The 22,290-nt window shown below is 64.9% G+C and overlaps 1 protein-coding gene across 1 annotated transcript in view; it reads right to left on the bottom strand.

Moving 5' to 3' along the window:
- The window catches only part of LOC122548250 (kinesin-like protein KIFC3), a 190,204-nt gene that overhangs the window by 120,015 nt on the left and 47,899 nt on the right, over nt 1-22,290 (bottom strand). The window contains exon 10 of the mRNA XM_087987773.1: nt 11,268-11,415. Coding sequence (XP_087843899.1) covers nt 11,268-11,415 — 148 coding nt within the window. The remainder of the gene's footprint in view (nt 1-11,267; nt 11,416-22,290) is intronic.

The following is a 22,290-nucleotide window of genomic DNA, read 5'->3' as shown; positions in this document are numbered from 1 at the left end:
CCCACACACACCCATCACCCGCACACACCCCCATCACCCGCACACACCCCATCACCCCCACACACCCCCATCACCCCCACACACCCCCATCACCCCCACACACCCCCATCACCCGCACACACACCCATCACCCGCACACACCCCCATCACCCGCACACACCCCATCACCCCCACACACCCCCATCACCCCCACACACCCCCATCACCCCCACACACACCCATCACCCCCACACACCCCCATTACCCCCACACACCCCCATTACCCCCACACAGCCCCATCACCCCCACACAACCCCATCACCCCTACACACCCCCATCACCCCTACACACCCCCATCACCCCCACACACCCCCATCACCCCCACACACCCCCATCACCCCACCCACCCCCATCACCCGCACACACCCCCATCACCCGCACACACCCCATCACCCGCGCACACCACATCACCCCCACACACTCCCATCACCCGCACACACCCCATCACCCCCACACAACCCCATCACCCGCACACACCCCCATCACCCCTACACACCCCCCTCACCCACACCCACCCCATCACCCCCACACACCCCATCACCCCCACACACCCCCATCACCCGCACACACCCCCATCACACCCACACATCCCCATCACCCCCACACACCCCCATCACCCCCACACACCCCATCACCCCCACACACCCCCATCACCCCCACACACACCCATCACCCCTACACACCCCCATACCCCTACACACCCCCATCACCCGCACACACACCCATCACCCGCACACACCCCCATCACCCGCACACACCCCATCACCCGCACACACCCCCATCACCCCCACACACACCCATCACCCCCACACACACCCATCACCCCTACACACCCCCATCACCCCCACACACCCCCATCACCCCCACACACCCCCATCACCCCCACACACCCCCATCACCCGCGCACACCACATCACCCCCACACACCCCCATCACCCCCACACACACCCATCACCCGCACACACCCATCACCCGCACACACCCCCATCAACCGCACACACCCCATCACCCCCACACACCCCCATCACCCCCACACACACCCATCACCCCTACACACCCCCCTCACCCACACCCACCCCATCACCCCCACACACCCCATCACCCCCACACACCCCCATCACCCGCACACACCCCCATCACACCCACACATCCCCATCACCCCCACACACCCCCATCACCCCCACACACCCCATCACCCCCACACACCCCCATCACCCCCACACACACCCATCACCCCTACACACCCCCATCACCCGCACACACCCCATCACCCCCACACACCCCCATCACCCCCACACACCCCATCACCCCCACACACCCCCATCACCCCCACACACACCCATCACCCCTACACACCCCCATCACCCCCACACACCCCATCACCCCCACACACCCCCATCACCCCCACACACCCCCATCACCCCCACACACCCCCATCACCCGCACACACCCCCATCACCCGCACACACCCCCATCACCCCTACACACCCCCATCACCCCCACACACCCCCATCACCCCCACACACCCCTATCATCCCTACACACCCCCATCACCCGCACACACCCCATCACCCCCACACACCCCATCACCCCCACACACCCCAATCACCCCCACACACCCCCATCACCCGCACACACCCCATCACCCCCACACACCCCCATCACCCCCATCACCCCCACCCACCCCCATCACCCCCACACACCCCCATCACCCCCACACACCCCCACCACCCCCACACACACCCATCACCCGCACACACCCCCATCACCCGCACACACCCCATCACCCCCACACACACCCATCACCCCCACACACACCCATCACCCCTACACACCCCCATCACCCCCACACACACCCATCACCCCCACACACCCCCATCACCCGCACACACCCCCATCACCCGCACACACCCCCATCACCCGCACACACCCCATCACCCCCACACACCCCCATCACCCCCACACACCCCCATCACCCCCCCACACACCCATCACGCCCACACACACCCATCACCCCTACACACCCCCATCACCCCCACACACACCCATCACCCCCACACACCCCCATCACCCCCACACACCCCCATCACCCGCACACACCCCCATCACCCGCACACACCCCCATCACCCCTACACACCCCCATCACCCCCACACACCCCCATCACCCCCACACACCCCTATCATCCCTACACACCCCCATCACCCGCACACACCCCATCACCCCCACACACCCCATCACCCCCACACACCCCAATCACCCCCACACACCCCCATCACCCGCACACACCCCATCACCCCCACACACCCCCATCACCCCCATCACCCCCACCCACCCCCATCACCCCCACACACCCCCATCACCCCCACACACCCCCACCACCCCCACACACACCCATCACCCGCACACACCCCCATCACCCGCACACACCCCATCACCCCCACACACACCCATCACCCCCACACACACCCATCACCCCTACACACCCCCATCACCCCCACACACACCCATCACCCCCACACACCCCCATCACCCGCACACACCCCCATCACCCGCACACACCCCCATCACCCGCACACACCCCATCACCCCCACACACCCCCATCACCCCCACACACCCCCATCACCCCCACACACACCCATCACCCCCACACACACCCATCACCCGCACACCCCCATCACCCGCACACACCCCCATCACCCGCACACACCCCATCACCCGCACACACCCCCATCACCCGCACACACCCCCATCACCCGCACACACCCCATCACCCGCACACACCCCCATCACCCGCACACACCCCATCACCCCCACACACCCCCATCACCCGCACACACCCCCATCACCCCCACACACACCCATCACCCCCACACACACCCATCACCCGCACACACCCCCATCACCCCCACACACCCCCATCACCCCTACACACCCCCATCACCCCCACACACACCCATCACCCCCACACACACCCATCACCCCCACACACCCCCATCACCCGCACACACCCCATCACCCGCACACACCCCATCACCCCCACACACACCCATCCCCCCCACACACCCCCATCCCCCCCACACACCCCTATCACCCCTACACACCCCCATCACCCCTACACACCCCCATCACCCCCACACACACCCATCACCCCCACACACCCCCATCACCCGCACACACCCCCATCACCCCCACACACACCCATCACCCCCACACACCCCCATCACCCGCACACACCCCATCACCCCCACACACCCCCATCACCCCCACACACCCCCATCACCCCCACACACCCCCATCACCCCCACACACCCCCATCACCCCTACACACCCCCATCACCCCTACACACCCCCATCACCCCTACACACCCCCCTCACCCACACCCACCCCATCACCCCCAAACACCCCATCACCCCCACACACCCCCATACACCCCCATCACCCCCACACACCCCCATCACTCCCACACACACCCATCACCCGCACACACTCCCATCACCCCCACACACCCCCATCACCCCCACACACACCCATCACCCGCACACACCCCCATCACCCGCACACACCCCATCACCCCCACACACCCCCATCACCCCCACACACCCCCATCACCCCCACACACCCCCATCACCCGCACACACACCCATCACCCGCACACACCCCCATCACCCGCACACACCCCATCACCCCCACACACCCCCATCACCCCCACACACCCCCATCACCCCCACACACACCCATCACCCCCACACACCCCCATTACCCCCACACACCCCCATTACCCCCACACAGCCCCATCACCCCCACACAACCCCATCACCCCTACACACCCCCATCACCCCTACACACCCCCATCACCCCCACACACCCCCATCACCCCCACACACCCCCATCACCCCACCCACCCCCATCACCCGCACACACCCCCATCACCCGCACACACCCCATCACCCGCGCACACCACATCACCCCCACACACTCCCATCACCCGCACACACCCCATCACCCCCACACAACCCCATCACCCGCACACACCCCCATCACCCCTACACACCCCCCTCACCCACACCCACCCCATCACCCCCACCCACCCACACCCACCCCATCACCCCCACACACCCCCATCACCCCCACCCACCCCCATCACCCACACACACCCCCATCACCCGCACACACCCCATCACCCGCACACACACCCATCACCCGCACACACCCCATCACCCACACACACCCCCATCACCCCCACACACCCCCATCACCCCCACACACCCCCATCACCCACACACACCCCCATCACCCCCACACACATCCATCACCCGCACACACACCCATCACCCGCACACACCCATCACCCGCACACACCCCATCACCCGCACACACCCCCATCACCCCCACACACCCCCATCACCCCCACACACCCATCACCCCCACACACCCCCATCACCCACACACACCCCCATCACCCACACACACCCCCATCACCCACACACACCCATCACCCCCACATACACCCATCACCCCCACACACACCCATCACCCGCACACACCCCCATCACCCGCACACACCCCATCACCCACACACACCCCCATCACCCCCACACACACCCATCACCCGCACACACCCCCATCACCCGCACACATCCCCATCACCCCCACACACCCCCATCACCCGCACACAGCCCCATCACCCCCACACACACCCATCACCCCCACACACCCCCATCACCCCTACACACCCCCATCACCCCCACACACACCCATCACCCCCACACACACCCATCACCCCTACACACCCCCATCACCCGCACATACCCCATCACCCCCACCCACCCACAACCACCCCCATCACGCACCTCCACTCCCATCTCCCACACCCCCACACCCACCCACACCCACCCCATCACCCCCACCCACCCACACCCACCCCATCACCCCCACCCACCCCCATCACCCACACCCACCCCATCACCCCCACCCACCCACACCCACCCCCCTCACCCACACCCACCCCATCACCCCCATCACCCCCACACACCCCCATCACCCCACACACCCACCCCCACTCCCATCACTCGCATCCACCCCCACACCCCCCCATCACCCACACACACCCCACAACCAGCCCCATCACCCCCACACACCCACACCCACCCCCATCACCCACACCCACCCCCATCACCCACCCCCACCCCCATCACCCACACCCACCCCCATCACCCCATCAACCCACACCCACCCCATCACCCCATCAGCCCCATCACCCCCACCCATCCATACACACCCCCATCACCCCCACCCACCCCCATCACCCCCACCACCCCCACACACCCCCATCACCCCCATCACCCCCATCCACACACACCCACCCCCATCACCCACACACCCCCCATCAACCAAACCCACCCCTATCACTCCCATCACCCCCACCCACCCCCATTACCCCATCACCCCCACTCACCCCCATCACCCCAATCACGCCCACCCCCCCAACACCCCATCACCCCCACCCACCCCCATCACCCCCACACACCCATACCCAGCCCCATCACCCCAATCACCCACACCCAGCCCCATCACCCACACACACCCCCATCACCCACACCCACCCCCATCACCCCCATCCACCCACACCCACTCCCATCAGCCCCATCACCCCCACCCATCCGTACACACCCCCATTACCCACACCCACCCTCATCAACCCCATCCACACACACCCCCATCAACCACACTCACCCCTATCACCCCCACCCACCCCATTACCCCATCACCCCCACCAACCCCCATCACCCCCATCACGCCCACCCACCCCCATCACCCCATCACCCCCACCCACCCATACCCACCCCCATCACCACCACACACCCACACCCACCCATACCCAGCCCCATCACCCTAATCACACACACCCACCCCCATCACCCAAACACACCCCCAGCACCCACACCAACCCCCATCACCCCATCCACCCATACCCACACCCATCACCCCCACCCACCCATACCCACCCCCATCATCCCCCCACACACCCACACCCACCCCCATCATCCCCCCACACACCCACACCCACCTATACCCACCCCCATCACCCCCATCACCCACACATACCCACCCCCACCCACCCCCATCACCCCCATCACCCACACCCAGCCACATCACCCCCCACCCACCGCCATCACCCACACCCAACCCCATCACCCCCACTGACCCCTATCACCCCATCACTCCCATCCACCAACACCCACCCCCATCACCCCTACCCCCCAAACACCCACCCCCCTCACCCGCACCCACCCCTACGCACCCCCATCACCCCCACGCACCCCCATCTCCCACACCCACCACCATCACCCCCACCCGCCCACACCCACCCCCATCAGCCCATCACCCACAGCCACCCCTATCACCCCCATCACCCACCCCCACCCCATCACCCACACCCACCCCCATCACCCCCACCCACCCCCATCACCCACACCCTCCCCAGCTACCCCCATCACCCACCCCCTCCCCCATCACCCCATCACCCCCACCTACCCCCATCACCCACCCCCACACACCCCCATCACCCCATCACCCACACCCACCCCCATCACCCACCCCCATTACTCACACACACCTCCATAACCCCCACACACCCCCATCACCCACACCTACCAAACCCCACCCCCACACACCCCCATCACCCCCACACACCCCCACACACCCCCATCACCCCCACACACCCCCACACACCCCCATCACCCACACCCACTCCCATCACCCACACCCACCCCCATCACCCACACCCACCCCATCACCCACACCCACCCCATCACCCACACCCACCCCCATCATCCACACCCACCCAACCCCACCCCCACACACCTCCATAACCCCCACACACCCCCATCACCACACCCACCCCCATCACCCACCCCCACCCCATCTCCCACCCCCACACACCCCCATCACCCACACACATCCCCATCACCCACCCACACCCCCATCACCCCCCCACCCTCATCACCCACACCCACCCCCATCACCCACACCCACCCCCATCACCCACCCCCACCCCATCTCCCACCCCCACCCCCACACACCCCCATCACGCACACACATCCCCATCACCCACCCACACCCCCTAACCCCCCCCACCCCCATCACCCACACCCACCCTCACACACCCCCATCACCCCCACACACCCCCATCACCCACACCCACCCCCATCACCCACACCCACCCCCATCACCCGCACCCACCCCCACAAACCCCCATCACCCACACCCACCCCCACACACCCCAATCACCCACACACACCCCCATCACCCACACCCACCCCCATCACCCGCATCCACCCCCACACACCCCCATCACCCACACACAGCCCACAACCAGCCCCATCACCCCACACACCCACACCCACCCCATCACCCACACCCACCCCATCACCCACCCCCACCCCCATTACCCACACCCACCCCCATCACCCCCATCAACCCACACCCACCCCATCACCCCATCAGCCCCATCACCTCCACCCATCCATACACACCCCCATCACCCCCACCCACCCCCATCACCCCCATCCACACACACCCACCCCCATCACCCACACACCCCCCCATCAACCAAACCCACTCCTATCACTCCCATCACCCCCACCCACCCCCATTACCCTATCACCCCCACTCACCCCCATCACCCCAATCACGCCCACCCACCCCAACACCCCATCACCCCCACCCACCCCCATCACCCCCCACACACCAATACCCAGCCCCATCACCCCAATCACCCACACCCAGCCCCATCACCCACACACACCCCCATCACCCACACACACCCCCATCACCCCCATCCACCCATACCCGCACCCATCACCCACACACACTCACCCCCCATCACCCCCATCACCCACACCCACCCCCATCACCCCCATCCACCCACACCCACTCCCATCAGCCCCATCTCCCCCACCCATCCGTACACACCCCCATTACCCACACCCACCCTCATCAACCCCATCCACACACACCCCCATCAACCACACCCACCCCTATCACCCCCACCCACCCCATTAACCCATCACCCCCACCCACCCCCATCACCCCCATCACGCCCACCCACCCCCATCCCCCCATCACCCCCACCCACCCATACCCACCCCCATCACCACCACACACCCACACCCACCCATACCCAGCCCCATCACCCTAATCACACACACCCACCCCCATCACCCAAACACACCCCCAGCACCCACACACACCCCATCACCCACACCAACCCCCATCACCCCATCCACCCATACCCACACCCATCACCCCCACCCACCCATACCCACCCCCATCATCCCCCCACACACCCACACCCACCCCCATCATCCCCCCACACACCCACACCCACCTATACCCACCCCCATCACCCACACATACCCACCCCCACCCACCCCCATCACCCCCATCACCCACACCCAGCCACATCACCCCCCAAACACCGCCATCACCCACACCCAACCCCATCACCCCCACTGACCCCTATCACCCCATCACTCCCATCCACCCACACCCACCCCCATCACCCACACCCACCCCCATCACCCGCACCCACCCCCACAAACCCCCATCACCCACACCCACCCCCACACACCCCAATCACCCACACACACCCCCATCACCCACACCCACCCCCATCACCCGCATCCACCCCCACACACCCCCATCACCCACACACAGCCCACAACCAGCCCCATCACCCCCACACACCCACACCCACCCCATCACCCACACCCACCCCCATCACCCACCCCCACCCCCATCACCCACACCCACCCCCATCACCCCCATCAACCCACACCCACCCCATCACCCCATCAGCCCCATCACCTCCACCCATCCATACACACCCCCATCACCCCCACCCACCCCCATCACCCCCATCCACACACACCCACCCCCATCACCCACACACCCCCCCATCAACCAAACCCACTCCTATCACTCCCATCACCCCCACCCACCCCCATTACCCTATCACCCCCACTCACCCCCATCACCCCAATCACGCCCACCCACCCCAACACCCCATCACCCCCACCCACCCCCATCACCCCCCACACACCAATACCCAGCCCCATCACCCCAATCACCCACACCCAGCCCCATCACCCACACACACCCCCATCACCCACACACACCCCCATCACCCCCATCCACCCATACCCGCACCCATCACCCACACACACTCACCCCCCCATCACCCCCATCACCCACACCCACCTCCATCACCCCTACCCCCCAAACACCCACCCCCCTCATCCGCACCCACCCCTACGCACCCCCATCACCCCCACGCACCCCCATCTCCCCCACCCGCCCACACCCACCCCCATCAGCCCATCACCCACAGCCACCCCTATCACCTCCATCACCCACCCAACCCCATCACCCCCACGTACCCCCATCACCCCCTCACCCACCCCCATCACCGCCACCCCCACCCCCATCACCCCACACCCACCCGTATCACCCCCCCACACACCCCATCACCCACAAAAACCTACACCCAGCCCCATCACCCCCACATACCCACACCCACCCCCATCACCCACACCCACCCCATCACCCACACCGACCCCCATCACCCACACCCACCCCCATCACCCCCATCCACCCACACCCACCCCCATCAGCCCCATCACCCCCACCCATCCATACACACCCCCATCACCCACACCCATCCCCACCACCCCCATCCACACACACCCACCCCCATCACCCACACACACCCATCAACCAAACCCACCCCTATCACTCCCATTACCCCCACCCACCCCCATTACCCCATCACCCCCATCCCGCCCACCCACCCCCAACACCCCATCACCCCCACCCACCCATACCCACCCCATCACCCCCACACACCCATACCCAGCCCCATCACCCCAATTACTCACCCCCACCCCATTACCCACACACACCCCCATCACCCACACCCAACCCCACACCCACCCCCACCCCCATCACCCACACCCCCCCATTACCCACACCCACCCCCATCACCCCATCACCCCCATCCACCCATACCCACACCCATCACCCACACACCCCCACCCCCACGTACCCCCCATCACCCCCATCACCCACACCCACCCCCATCAGCCCCATCACCCCCACCCATCCATACACACCCCCATCACCCACACCCACCCCCATCACCCCCATCCACACACACTCCCATCAACCACACCCACCCCTATCACCCCCATCACCCCCACCCACCCCATCACCCACACCCACCCCCATCACCCCCATCACGCCCACCCACCCCCATCACCCCATCACCCCCACCCACCCATACCCACCCCCATCACCCCCACACACCCACACCCAGCCCCATCACCCTAATCACACACACCCACCCCTATCACCCACACACACCCCCAGCACCCACACACACCCCATCACCCACACCAACCCCCATCACCCCATCCACCAATACCCACACCCATCACCCCCACCCACCCATACCCACCCCCATCATCCCCCCATGCACCCACACCCACCCATACCCACCCCCACCCACCCATCACCCACACCCAACCCCATCACCCACACTGACCCCTATCACCCCATCACCCCCACCCACCCATACCCACCCCATCACCCCATCACCCCACACACCCACCCCATCACCCATGCCCACCCACCAACATCCACCCCCATCAGCCCTACCCCCCAAACACCCATGCCCATCACCCGCACCCATCCCCACACACCCCCATCACCCACACCCACCCCCATCTCCCACACCCACCCCCATCACCCCCACCCACCCACACCTCCCACACCCACCCCCATCAGCCCATCACCCACAGCCACCCCTATCACCCCCATCACCCACCCACCCCCATCACCCCCATCACCCACCCACCCCCATCACCCCCATCACCGCCACCCCCACCCCCATCACCCCACACCCACCCCCATCACCCTCTCACCCACCCCATCACCCCCACATAACCACACCCACCCCCATCACCCACACCCACGCCCATCAGCCCATCACCCACACACACCCGCACCACCCCCACGTACCCCCATCACCCCCATCACCCACACCACCCCATCACTCCCTAATAGTCCACACCCAACGTCACAGCCCCATCCCCCTTGGATACAGACACTGTCTCACCCTACCCTGCAGTCCCGCAGACACAACCCTTCCCCTCACTGCCGATACCTGTGAACTGCTGTCGGAGTTGGTCGAGGTGTTCCTGTGAACACTCAGACGCCTCTCGCACTGCTTCATCCTTACCACGCTCCAGCTCCTCGATCCTCCCCATCAGCTCCTCACGCAGTTTCTCAATCTCCGTCTCATACACCACAATCTGCAACACACCACACACTAACTCCGGCACGGTCGGAGGGTCAGTGTCGAGGTAATGGGAACTGTGGAGGGTCAGTGCTGAGGGAGTGCCGCACGGTCGGAGGGTCAGTGCTGAGGGAGTGCCGCACTGTCGGAGGGTCAGTGCTGAGGGAGTGCCGCACTGACGGAGGGTCAGTGCTGAGGGAGCACCACACTGTCGGAGGGTCAGTGCTGAGGGAGTGGGCACTGTCGGAGGGTCAGTGCTGAGGGAGCACCACACTGTCGGAGGGTCAGTGCTGAGGGAGTGGGCACTGTCGGAGGGTCAGTGCTGAGGGAGTGGGCACTGTCGGAGGGTCAGTGCTGAGGGAGTGCCGCACGGTCGGAGGGTCAGTGCTGAGGGAGTGCCGCACTGTCGGAGGGTCAGTGCTGAGGGAGTGCCGCACTGACGGAGGGTCAGTGCTGAGGGAGCACCACACTGTCGGAGGGTCAGTGCTGAGGGAGTGGGCACTGTCGGAGGGTCAGTGCTGAGGGAGCACCACACTGTCGGAGGGTCAGTGCTGAGGGAGTGGGCACTGTCGGAGGGTCAGTGCTGAGGGAGTGCCGCACTGTCGGAGGGTCAGTGCTGAGGGAGCACCACACTGTCGGAGGGTCAGTGCTGAGGGAGTGGGCACTGTCGGAGGGTCAGTGCTGAGGGAGTGCCGCACTGTCGGAGGGTCAGTGCTGAGGGAGCACCACACTGTCGGAGGGTCAGTGCTGAGGGAGTGCCGCACTGTTGGAGGGTCAGTGCTGAGGGAGTGGGCACTGTCGGAGGGTCAGTGCTGAGGGAGTGCCGCACTGTCGGAGGGTCAGTGCTGAGGGAGTGCCGCACTGTCGGAGGGTCAGTGCTGAGGGAGTGCCGCACTGACGGAGGGTCAGTGCTGAGGGAGTGCCGCACTGACGGAGGGTCAGTGCTGAGGGAGCACCACACTGTCGGAGGGTCAGTGCTGAGGGAGTGGGCACTGTCGGAGGGTCAGTGCTGAGGGAGCACCACACTGTCGGAGGGTCAGTGCTGAGGGAGTGGGCACTGTCGGAGGGTCAGTGCTGAGGGAGTGCCGCACTGTCGGAGGGTCAGTGCTGAGGGAGCACCACACTGTCGGAGGGTCAGTGCTGAGGGAGTGGGCACTGTCGGAGGGTCAGTGCTGAGGGAGTGCCGCACTGTCGGAGGGTCAGTGCTGAGGGAGCACCACACTGTCGGAGGGTCAGTGCTGAGGGAGTGCCGCACTGTTGGAGGGTCAGTGCTGAGGGAGTGGGCACTGTCGGAGGGTCAGTGCTGAGGGAGTGCCGCACTGTCGGAGGGTCAGTGCTGAGGGAGTGCCGCACTGTCGGAGGGTCAGTGCTGAGGGAGTGCCGCACTGTCGGAGGGTCAGTGCTGAGGGAGTGGTTACTGTCGGAGGAACAGTGCTGAGGGAGTGGACACTGTCGGAGGGTCAGTGCTGAGGGAGTGCCGCGCTTATGGAGGGTCAATGCTGAGGGAGTGGACACTGTCGGAGGGTCAGTGCTGAGGGAGTGGACACTGTCGGAGGGTCAGTGCTGAGGGAGCGCCACACTGTCGGAGGGTCAGTGCTGAGGGAGTGGGCACTGTCGGAGGGTCAGTGCTGAGGGAGTGTCGCACTATTGGAGGGTCAGTGCTGAGGGAGTGCTGCACTGTCGGAGGGTCAGTGCTGAGGGAGTGCCGCACTGTCGGAGGGTCAGTGCTGAGGGAGTGGGCACTATGGGAGGGTGAGTGCTGAGGGAGTGCCGCACTGTCGGAGGGTCAGTGCTGAGGGTGTGCCGCACTGTCGGAGGGTCAGTGCTGAGGGAGCGCCGCACTGTCGGAGGGTGAGTGCTGAGGGAGTGCCGCACTGTCGGAGGGTCAGTGCTGAGGGAGTGCCGCACTGTCGGAGGGTCAGTGCTGAGGGAGTGCCGCACTGTCGGAGTGTCAGTGCTGAGGGAGTGCCGCACTGTCGGTGGGTCAGTGCTGAGGGAGTGGTTACTGTCGGAGGAACAGTGCTGAGGGAGTGGGCACTGTTCGCGGGTCAGTGCTGAGGGAGTGGGCACTGTCGGAGGGTCAGTGCTGAGGGAGTGTCGCACTATTGGAGGGTCAGTGCTGAGGGAGTGCCGCACTGTTGGAGGGTCAGTGCTGAGGGAGTGTCGCACTATTGGAGGGTCAGTGCTGAGGGAGTGCCGCACTGTCGGAGGGTCAGTGCTGAGGGCGTGGGCACTGTTGGAGGGTCAGTGCTGAGGGAGTGCCGCACTGTTGGAGGGTCAGTGCTGAGGAAGTGCCGCACTGTTGGAGGGTCACTGCTGAGGGAGTGGGCACTGTTGGAGGGTCAGTGCTGAGGGACTGCCGCACTGTTGGAGGGTCAGTGCTGAGGAAGTGCCGCCCTGTCGGATGGTCAGTGCTGAGGGAGTGGGCACAGTCAGAGGGTCAGTGCTGAGGGAGTGCTGCACTATCAGAGGGTCAGTCCTGAGGGAGTGCCGCCCTGTCGGAGGGTCAGTGCTGAGGGAGTGCCGCACTGTCGGAGGGTCAGTGCTGAGGAAGTGCCGCACTGTTGGAGGGTCACTGCTGAGGGAGTGGGCACTGTTGGAGGGTCAGTGCTGAGGGACTGCCGCACTGTTGGAGGGTCAGTGCTGAGGAAGTGCCGCCCTGTCGGATGGTCAGTGCTGAGGGAGTGGGCACAGTCAGAGGGTCAGTGCTGAGGGAGTGCCGCACTATCAGAGGGTCAGTGCTGAGGGAGTGCTGCACTATCAGAGGGTCAGTCCTGAGGGAGTGCCGCCCTGTCGGAGGGTCATTGCTGAGGGAGTGCCGCACTATCGGAGGGTCAATGCTGTGGGACTGTCACACTGTCGGAGGGTCAATGCTGAGGGAGTGGGCACTGTCGGAGGGTCAATGCTGAGGGAGTGGGCACTGTCGGATGGTCAGTGCTGAGGGAGTGGGCACTGTCGGAGGGTCAGTGCTGAGGGACTGTCACACTGTCGGAGGGTCAATGCTGAGGGAGTGGGCACTGTCGGAGGGTCAATGCTGAGGGAGTGGGCACTGTCGGATGGTCAGTGCTGAGGGAGTGGGCACTGTCGGAGGGTCAGTGCTGAGGGAGCGCCACACTGTCGGAGGGTCAGTGCTGAGGGAGTGGGCACAGTCGGAGGGTCAGTACTGAGGTAGTGCCGCGCTGTTGGAGGGTCAGTGCTGAGGAAGTGCCGCCCTGTCGGAGGGTCAGTGCTGAGGGAGTGCCGCACTGTTGGAGGGACAGTGCTGAGGGAGTGCCGCACTGTCGGAGGGTCAGTGCTGAGGGAGTGCTGCACTATCAGAGGGTCAGTGCTGAGGGAGTGCTGCACTATCAGAGGGTCAGTGCTGAGGGAGCGCCGCACTATCAGAGGGTCAGTGCTGAGGGTGTGCAGCACTATCAGAGGGTCAGTGCTGAGGGAGTGCCGCACTGTCGGAGGGTCAGTGCTGAGGGAGCACCACACTGTCGGAGGGTCAGTGCTGAGGGAGTGCCGCACTGTCGGAGGGTCAGTGCTGAGGGAGCACCACACTGTCGGAGGGTCAGTGCTGAGGGAGTGCCGCACTGTCGGAGGGTCAGTGCTGAGGGAGTGCCGCACTGTCGGAGGGTCAGTGCTGAGGAGTGCCACACTGTCGGAGGGTCAGTGCTGAGTGAGTGCCGCACTGTCGGAGGGTCAGTGCTGAGGGAGTGGGCACTGTCGGAGGGTCAGTGCTGAGGAAATGTCGCACTGTCGGAGGGTCGTGCTGAGGAAGTGAGCACTGTCGGAGGGTCAGTGCTGAGGGAGTGGGCACTGTCGGAGGGTCAGTGCTGAGGGAGTGGGCACTGTCGGAGGGTCTGTGCTGAGGGAGTGCCTCAATGTCGGAGGGTTAGTGCTGAAGGAGAGCCTCATTGTCGGAGGGTCATTGCTGAGGTAGTGGTCACTGTCGGAGGGTCAATGCTGAGGGAGGGCCTCACTGTCAGATGGTCAGTGCTGAGGGAGTGGGCACTGTCGGATGGTGACTGCTGAGGGAGTGGGCACTGTCGGAGGGTCAATGCTGTGGGAGTGCTGCATTGTCGGAGTGTCAGTGCTGACGGAGTGCCGCACTGTCGGAGGGTCAGTGCTGAGGGAACGCCGCACTGTCGGAGGGTCAGTGCTGAGGGAGTGCCGCACTGTCGGAGGGTCAGTGCTGAGGGAGTGCCGCACTGTCGGAGGGTCAGTGCTGAGGGAGTGCCGCACTGTCAGAGGGTCAGTGCTGAGGGAACGCCGCACTGTCGGAGGGTCAGTGCTGAGGGAGTGCCGCACTGTCGGAGGGTCAGTGCTGAGGGAGTGTCGCACTGTCGGAGGGTCAGTGCTGAGGGAGTGCCGCACTGTCGGAGGGTCAGTGCTGAGGGAGTGCCGCACTGTCGGAGGGTCAGTGCTGAGGGAGACCGCACTGTCGGAGCGTCACTGCTGAGGGAGTGGGCACTGTCAGAGGGTCAGTGCTGAGGGAGTGCCGCACTGTCGGAGGGTCAGTGCTGAGGGAGTGCCGCACTGTCGGAGGGTCAGTGATGAGGGAGTGTCACACTGTCGGTGGGTCAGTGCTGAGGGAGTGGGCAGCGTCGGAGGGTCGGTGCTGAGGGAGTGGGCACTGTTGGAGGGTCAGCGCTGAGGGAGCACCGCAATGTCGGAGGGTCAGTGCTGAGGGAGTGGGCAGTCCTGAGGGAGTGCCGCACTGTCGGAGGGTCAATGCTGAGGGAGTGCCGCACTGTCGGAGCGTCGGTGCTGAGGGAGTGCCGCACTGTCAGGGGGTCAGTGCTGAGGGAGTGGGCACTGTCGGAGGGTCAGTGCTGAGGGAGTGCCGCACTGTCGGAGGGTCAGTGCTGAGGGAGTGCTGCACTGTCGGAGGGTCAGTGCTGAGGAGTGCCACACTGTCGGAGGGTCAGTGCTGAGTGAGTGCCGCACTGTCGGAGGGTCAGTGCTGAGGAAATGCCGCACTGTCGGAGGGTCGTGCTGAGGAAGTGAGCACTGTCGGAGGGTCAGTGCTGAGGGAGTGGGCACTGTCAGAGTGTCAGTGCTGAGGGAGTGCCGCACTGTCAGAGGGTCAGTGCTGAGGGAGTGCCGCACTGTCAGAGGGTCAGTGCTGAGGGAGTGCCGCACTGTCAGAGGGTCAGTGCTGAGGGAGTGCTGCACTGTCGGAGAGTCAGTGCTGAGGGAGGGCCGCACTGTCGGAGGGTCAGTGCTGAGGGAGTGCCGCACTGTCAGAGGGTCAGTGCTGAGGGAGTGCCGCACTGTCAGAGGGTCAGTGCTGAGGGAGTGCTGCACTGTCGGAGAGTCAGTGCTGAGGGAGGGCCGCACTGTCGGAGGGTCAGTGCTGAGGGAGTGCCGCACTGTCGGAGGGTCAGTGCTGAGGGAGTGCCGCACTGTCAGAGGGTCAGTGCTGAGGGAGTGCCGCACTGTTGGAGGGTCAGTGCTGAGGGAGTGCCGCACTGTCGGAGGGTCAGTGCTGAGGGAGTGCCGCACTGTCGGAGGGTCAGTGCTGAGGGAGTGAGCACTGTCAGAGGGTCAGTGCTGAGGGAGTGCCGCACTGTCAGAGGGTCAGTGCTGAGGGAGTGCCGCACTGTCAGAGGGTCAGTGCTGAGGGAGTGCTGCACTGTCGGAGAGTCAGTGCTGAGGGAGGGCCGCACTGTCGGAGGGTCAGTGCTGAGGGAGTGGGCAGCGTCGGAGGGTCAGTGCTGAGGGAGTGCCGCACTGTCGGAGAGTCAGTGCTGAGGGAGTGCCGCACTGTCGGAGGGTCAGTGCTGAGGGAGTGGGCACTGTCGGAGGGTCAGTGCTGAGGGAGTGCCGCACTGTCGGAGAGTCAGTGCTGAGGGAGGGCCGCTCTGTCAGAGGGTCGGTGCTGATGGAGTGGGCACTGTCAGAGGGTCGTTGCTGAGGGTGTGCCGCACTGTCAGAGGGTCTGTGCTGAGGGAGTGCCGCACTGTCAGAGGGTCAGTGCTGAGGGAGTGCCGCACTGTCGGAGAGTCAGTGCTGAGGGAGGGCCGCACTGTCGGAGGGTCAGTGCTGAGGGAGTGGGCAGCGTCGGAGGGTCAGTGCTGAGGTAGTGGGCACTGTCGGAGGGTCAGTGCTGAGGGAGTGCCGCACATTCGGAGAGTCAGTGCTGAGGGAGGGCCGCACTGTCGGAGGGTCAGTGCTGAGGGAGTGGGCAGCGTCGGAGGGTCAGTGCTGAGGGAGTGGGCACTGTCGGAGGGTCAGTGCTGAAGGAGTGGGCACTGTCGGAGGGTCAGTGCTGAAGGGAGACCGCACTGTCGGAGGGTCAGTGCTGAGGGAGTGGGCACTGTCGGAGGGTCAGCGCTGAGGGAGTGGGCACTGTCGAAGGGTCAGTGCTGAGGGAGTGGGCACTGTCGGAAGGTCAGTGCTGAGGAAATGCCGCACTGTCGGAGGGTCGTGCTGAGGAAGTGAGCACTGTCGGAGGGTCAGTGCTGAGGGAGTGGGCACTGTCAGAGTGTCAGTGCTGAGGGAGTGCCGCACTGTCAGAGGGTCAGTGCTGAGGGAGTGCCGCACTGTCAGAGGGTCAGTGCTGAGGGAGTGCCGCACTGTCAGAGGGTCAGTGCTGAGGGAGTGCTGCACTGTCGGAGAGTCAGTGCTGAGGGAGGGCCGCACTGTCGGAGGGTCAGTGCTGAGGGAGTGCCGCACTGTCAGAGGGTCAGTGCTGAGGGAGTGCCGCACTGTCAGAGGGTCAGTGCTGAGGGAGTGCTGCACTGTCGGAGAGTCAGTGCTGAGGGAGGGCCGCACTGTCGGAGGGTCAGTGCTGAGGGAGTGCCGCACTGTCGGAGGGTCAGTGCTGAGGGAGTGCCGCACTGTCAGAGGGTCAGTGCTGAGGGAGTGCCGCACTGTTGGAGGGTCAGTGCTGAGGGAGTGCCGCACTGTCGGAGGGTCAGTGCTGAGGGAGTGCCGCACTGTCGGAGGGTCAGTGCTGAGGGAGTGAGCACTGTCAGAGGGTCAGTGCTGAGGGAGTGCCGCACTGTCAGAGGGTCAGTGCTGAGGGAGTGCCGCACTGTCAGAGGGTCAGTGCTGAGGGAGTGCTGCACTGTCGGAGAGTCAGTGCTGAGGGAGGGCCGCACTGTCGGAGGGTCAGTGCTGAGGGAGTGGGCAGCGTCGGAGGGTCAGTGCTGAGGGAGTGCCGCACTGTCGGAGAGTCAGTGCTGAGGGAGTGCCGCACTGTCGGAGGGTCAGTGCTGAGGGAGTGGGCACTGTCGGAGGGTCAGTGCTGAGGGAGTGCCGCACTGTCGGAGAGTCAGTGCTGAGGGAGGGCCGCTCTGTCAGAGGGTCGGTGCTGATGGAGTGGGCACTGTCAGAGGGTCGTTGCTGAGGGAGTGCCGCACTGTCAGAGGGTCTGTGCTGAGGGAGTGCCGCACTGTCAGAGGGTCAGTGCTGAGGGAGTGCCGCACTGTCGGAGAGTCAGTGCTGAGGGAGGGCCGCACTGTCGGAGGGTCAGTGCTGAGGGAGTGGGCAGCGTCGGAGGGTCAGTGCTGAGGTAGTGGGCACTGTCGGAGGGTCAGTGCTGAGGGAGTGCCGCACATTCGGAGAGTCAGTGCTGAGGGAGGGCCGCACTGTCGGAGGGTCAGTGCTGAGGGAGTGGGCAGCGTCGGAGGGTCAGTGCTGAGGGAGTGGGCACTGTCGGAGGGTCAGTGCTGAAGGAGTGGGCACTGTCGGAGGGTCAGTGCTGAAGGGAGACCGCACTGTCGGAGGGTCAGTGCTGAGGGAGTGGGCACTGTCGGAGGGTCAGCGCTGAGGGAGTGGGCACTGTCGAAGGGTCAGTGCTGAGGGAGTGGGCACTGTCGGAAGGTCAGTGCTGAGGGAGTGCCGCACTGTGGGAGGGTCAGTGCTGAGGGAGTGCCGCACTGTCAGAGGGTCAGTGCTGAGGGAGTGCTGCACTGTCGGAGAGTCAGTGCTGAGGGAGGGCCGCACTGTCGGAGGGTCAGTGCTGAGGGAGTGGGCAGCGTCGGAGGGTCAGTGCTGAGGGAGTGCCGCACTGTCGGAGAGTCAGTGCTGAGGGAGTGCCGCACTGTCGGAGGGTCAGTGCTGAGGGAGTGGGCACTGTCGGAGGGTCAGTGCTGAGGGAGTGCCGCACTGTCGGAGAGTCAGTGCTGAGGGAGGGCCGCTCTGTCAGAGGGTCGGTGCTGATGGAGTGGGCACTGTCAGAGGGTCGTTGCTGAGGGAGTGCCGCACTGTCAGAGGGTCTGTGCTGAGGGAGTGCCGCACTGTCAGAGGGTCAGTGCTGAGGGAGTGCCGCACTGTTGGAGGGTCAATGCTGAGGGAGTGGGCACTATCGGAGGGTCAGTGCTGAGGGAGTGGGCACTGTCGGAGGGTCAGTGATGAGGGAATGCCACACTGTCGGAGGGTCAGTGCTGAGGGAGTGCCGCACTGTCGGAGGGTCAGTGCTGAGGGAGTGCCGCACTGTCGGAGGGTCAGTGCTGAGGGAGTGCCGCACTGTCGGAGGGTCAGTGCTGAGGGAGTGGTTACTGTCGGAGGAACAGTGCTGAGGGAGTGGACACTGTCGGAGGGTCAGTGCTGAGGGAGTGCCGCGCTTATGGAGGGTCAATGCTGAGGGAGTGGACACTGTCGGAGGGTCAGTGCTGAGGGAGTGCCGCGCTTATGGAGGGTCAATGCTGAGGGAGTGGACACTGTCGGAGGGTCAGTGCTGAGGGAGTGGACACTGTCGGAGGGTCAGTGCTGAGGGAGCGCCACACTGTCGGAGGGTCAGTGCTGAGGGAGTGGGCACTGTCGGAGGGTCAGTGCTGAGGGAGTGTCGCACTATTGGAGGGTCAGTGCTGAGGGAGTGCTGCACTGTCGGAGGGTCAGTGCTGAGGGAGTGCCGCACTGTTGGAGGGTCAGTGCTGAGGGAGTGGGCACTATGGGAGGGTGAGTGCTGAGGGAGTGCCGCACTGTCGGAGGGTCAGTGCTGAGGGTGTGCCGCACTGTCGGAGGGTCAGTGCTGAGGGAGCGCCGCACTGTCGGAGGGTGAGTGCTGAGGGAGTGCCGCACTGTCGGAGGGTCAGTGCTGAGGGTGTGCCGCACTGTCGGAGGGTCAGTGCTGAGGGAGTGCCGCACTGTCGGAGGGTCAGTGCTGAGGGAGTGGTTACTGTCGGAGGAACAGTGCTGAGGGGGTGGACACTGTCGGAGGGTCAGTGCTGAGGGAGTGGGCACTGTTCGCGGGTCAGTGCTGAGGGAGTGGGCACTGTTCGCGGGTCAGTGCTGAGGGAGCGGGCACTGTCGGAGGGTCAGTGCTGAGGGAGTGTCGCACTATTGGAGGGTCAGTGCTGAGGGAGTGGGCACTGTTGGAGGGTCAGTGCTGAGGGAGTGCCGCCCTGTTGGAGGGTCTGTGCTGAGGAAGTGCCGCACTGTTGGAGGGTCACTGCTGAGGGAGTGGGCACTGTTGGAGGGTCAGTGCTGAGGGAGTGCCGCACTGTTGGAGGGTCAGTGCTGAGGAAGTGCCGCCCTGTCGGATGGTCAGTGCTGAGGGAGTGGGCACAGTCAGAGGGTCAGTGCTGAGGGAGTGCCGCACTATCAGAGGGTCAGTGCTGAGGGAGTGCTGCACTATCAGAGGGTCAGTCCTGAGGGAGTGCCGCCCTGTCGGAGGGTCATTGCTGAGGGAGTGCGGCACTATCGGAGGGTCAATGCTGTGGGACTGTCACACTGTCGGAGGGTCAATGCTGAGGGAGTGGGCACTGTCGGAGGGTCAATGCTGAGGGAGTGGGCACTGTCGGATGGTCAGTGCTGAGGGAGTGCCGCACTATCGGAGGGTCAATGCTGTGGGACTGTCACACTGTCGGAGGGTCAATGCTGAGGGAGTGGGCACTGTCGGAGGGTCAATGCTGAGGGAGTGGGCACTGTCGGATGGTCAGTGCTGAGGGAGTGGGCACTGTCGGAGGGTCAGTGCTGAGGGACTGTCACACTGTCGGAGGGTCAATGCTGAGGGAGTGGGCACTGTCGGAGGGTCAGTGCTGAGGGAGCGCCACACTGTCGGAGGGTCAGTGCTGAGGGAGTGGGCACAGTCGGAGGGTCAGTACTGAGGTAGTGCCGCGCTGTTGGAGGGTCAGTGCTGAGGAAGTGCCGCCCTGTCGGAGGGTCAGTGCTGAGGGAGTGCCGCACTGTTGGAGGGACAGTGCTGAGGGAGTGCCGCACTGTCGGAGGGTCAGTGCTGAGGGAGTGCCGCACTGTTGGAGGGTCAGTGCTGAGGGAGTGCTGCACTATCAGAGGGTCAGTGCTGAGGGAGTGCTGCACTATCAGAGGGTCAGTGCTGAGGGAGCGCCGCACTATCAGAGGGTCAGTGCTGAGGGTGTGCAGCACTATCAGAGGGTCAGTGCTGAGGGAGTGCCGCACTGTCGGAGGGTCAGTGCTGAGGGAGCACCACACTGTCGGAGGGTCAGTGCTGAGGGAGTGCCGCACTGTCGGAGGGTCAGTGCTGAGGGAGCACCACACTGTCGGAGGGTCAGTGCTGAGGGAGTGCCGCACTGTCGGAGGGTCAGTGCTGAGGGAGTGCCGCACTGTCGGAGGGTCAGTGCTGAGGGAGTGGGCACTGTCGGAGGGTCAGTGCTGAGGAAATGTCGCACTGTCGGAGGGTCGTGCTGAGGAAGTGAGCACTGTCGGAGGGTCAGTGCTGAGGGAGTGGGCACTGTCGGAGGGTCAGTGCTGAGGGAGTGGGCACTGTCGGAGGGTTAGTGCTGAAGGAGAGCCTCATTGTCGGAGGGTCATTGCTGAGGTAGTGGTCACTGTCGGAGGGTCAATGCTGAGGGAGGGCCTCACTGTCAGATGGTCAGTGCTGAGGGAGTGGGCACTGTCGGATGGTGACTGCTGAGGGAGTGGGCACTGTCGGAGGGTCAATGCTGTGGGAGTGCTGCATTGTCGGAGTGTCAGTGCT

The sequence above is a fragment of the Chiloscyllium plagiosum genome, unplaced genomic scaffold (genome assembly GCF_037043375.1).
Source record: "Chiloscyllium plagiosum isolate Xiang-an unplaced genomic scaffold, Cpla_swu_hap1 HiC_scaffold_5, whole genome shotgun sequence".
NCBI lineage: Eukaryota > Metazoa > Chordata > Chondrichthyes > Orectolobiformes > Hemiscylliidae > Chiloscyllium > Chiloscyllium plagiosum.
This window is presented reverse-complemented; position numbering and strand designations above follow the sequence as displayed.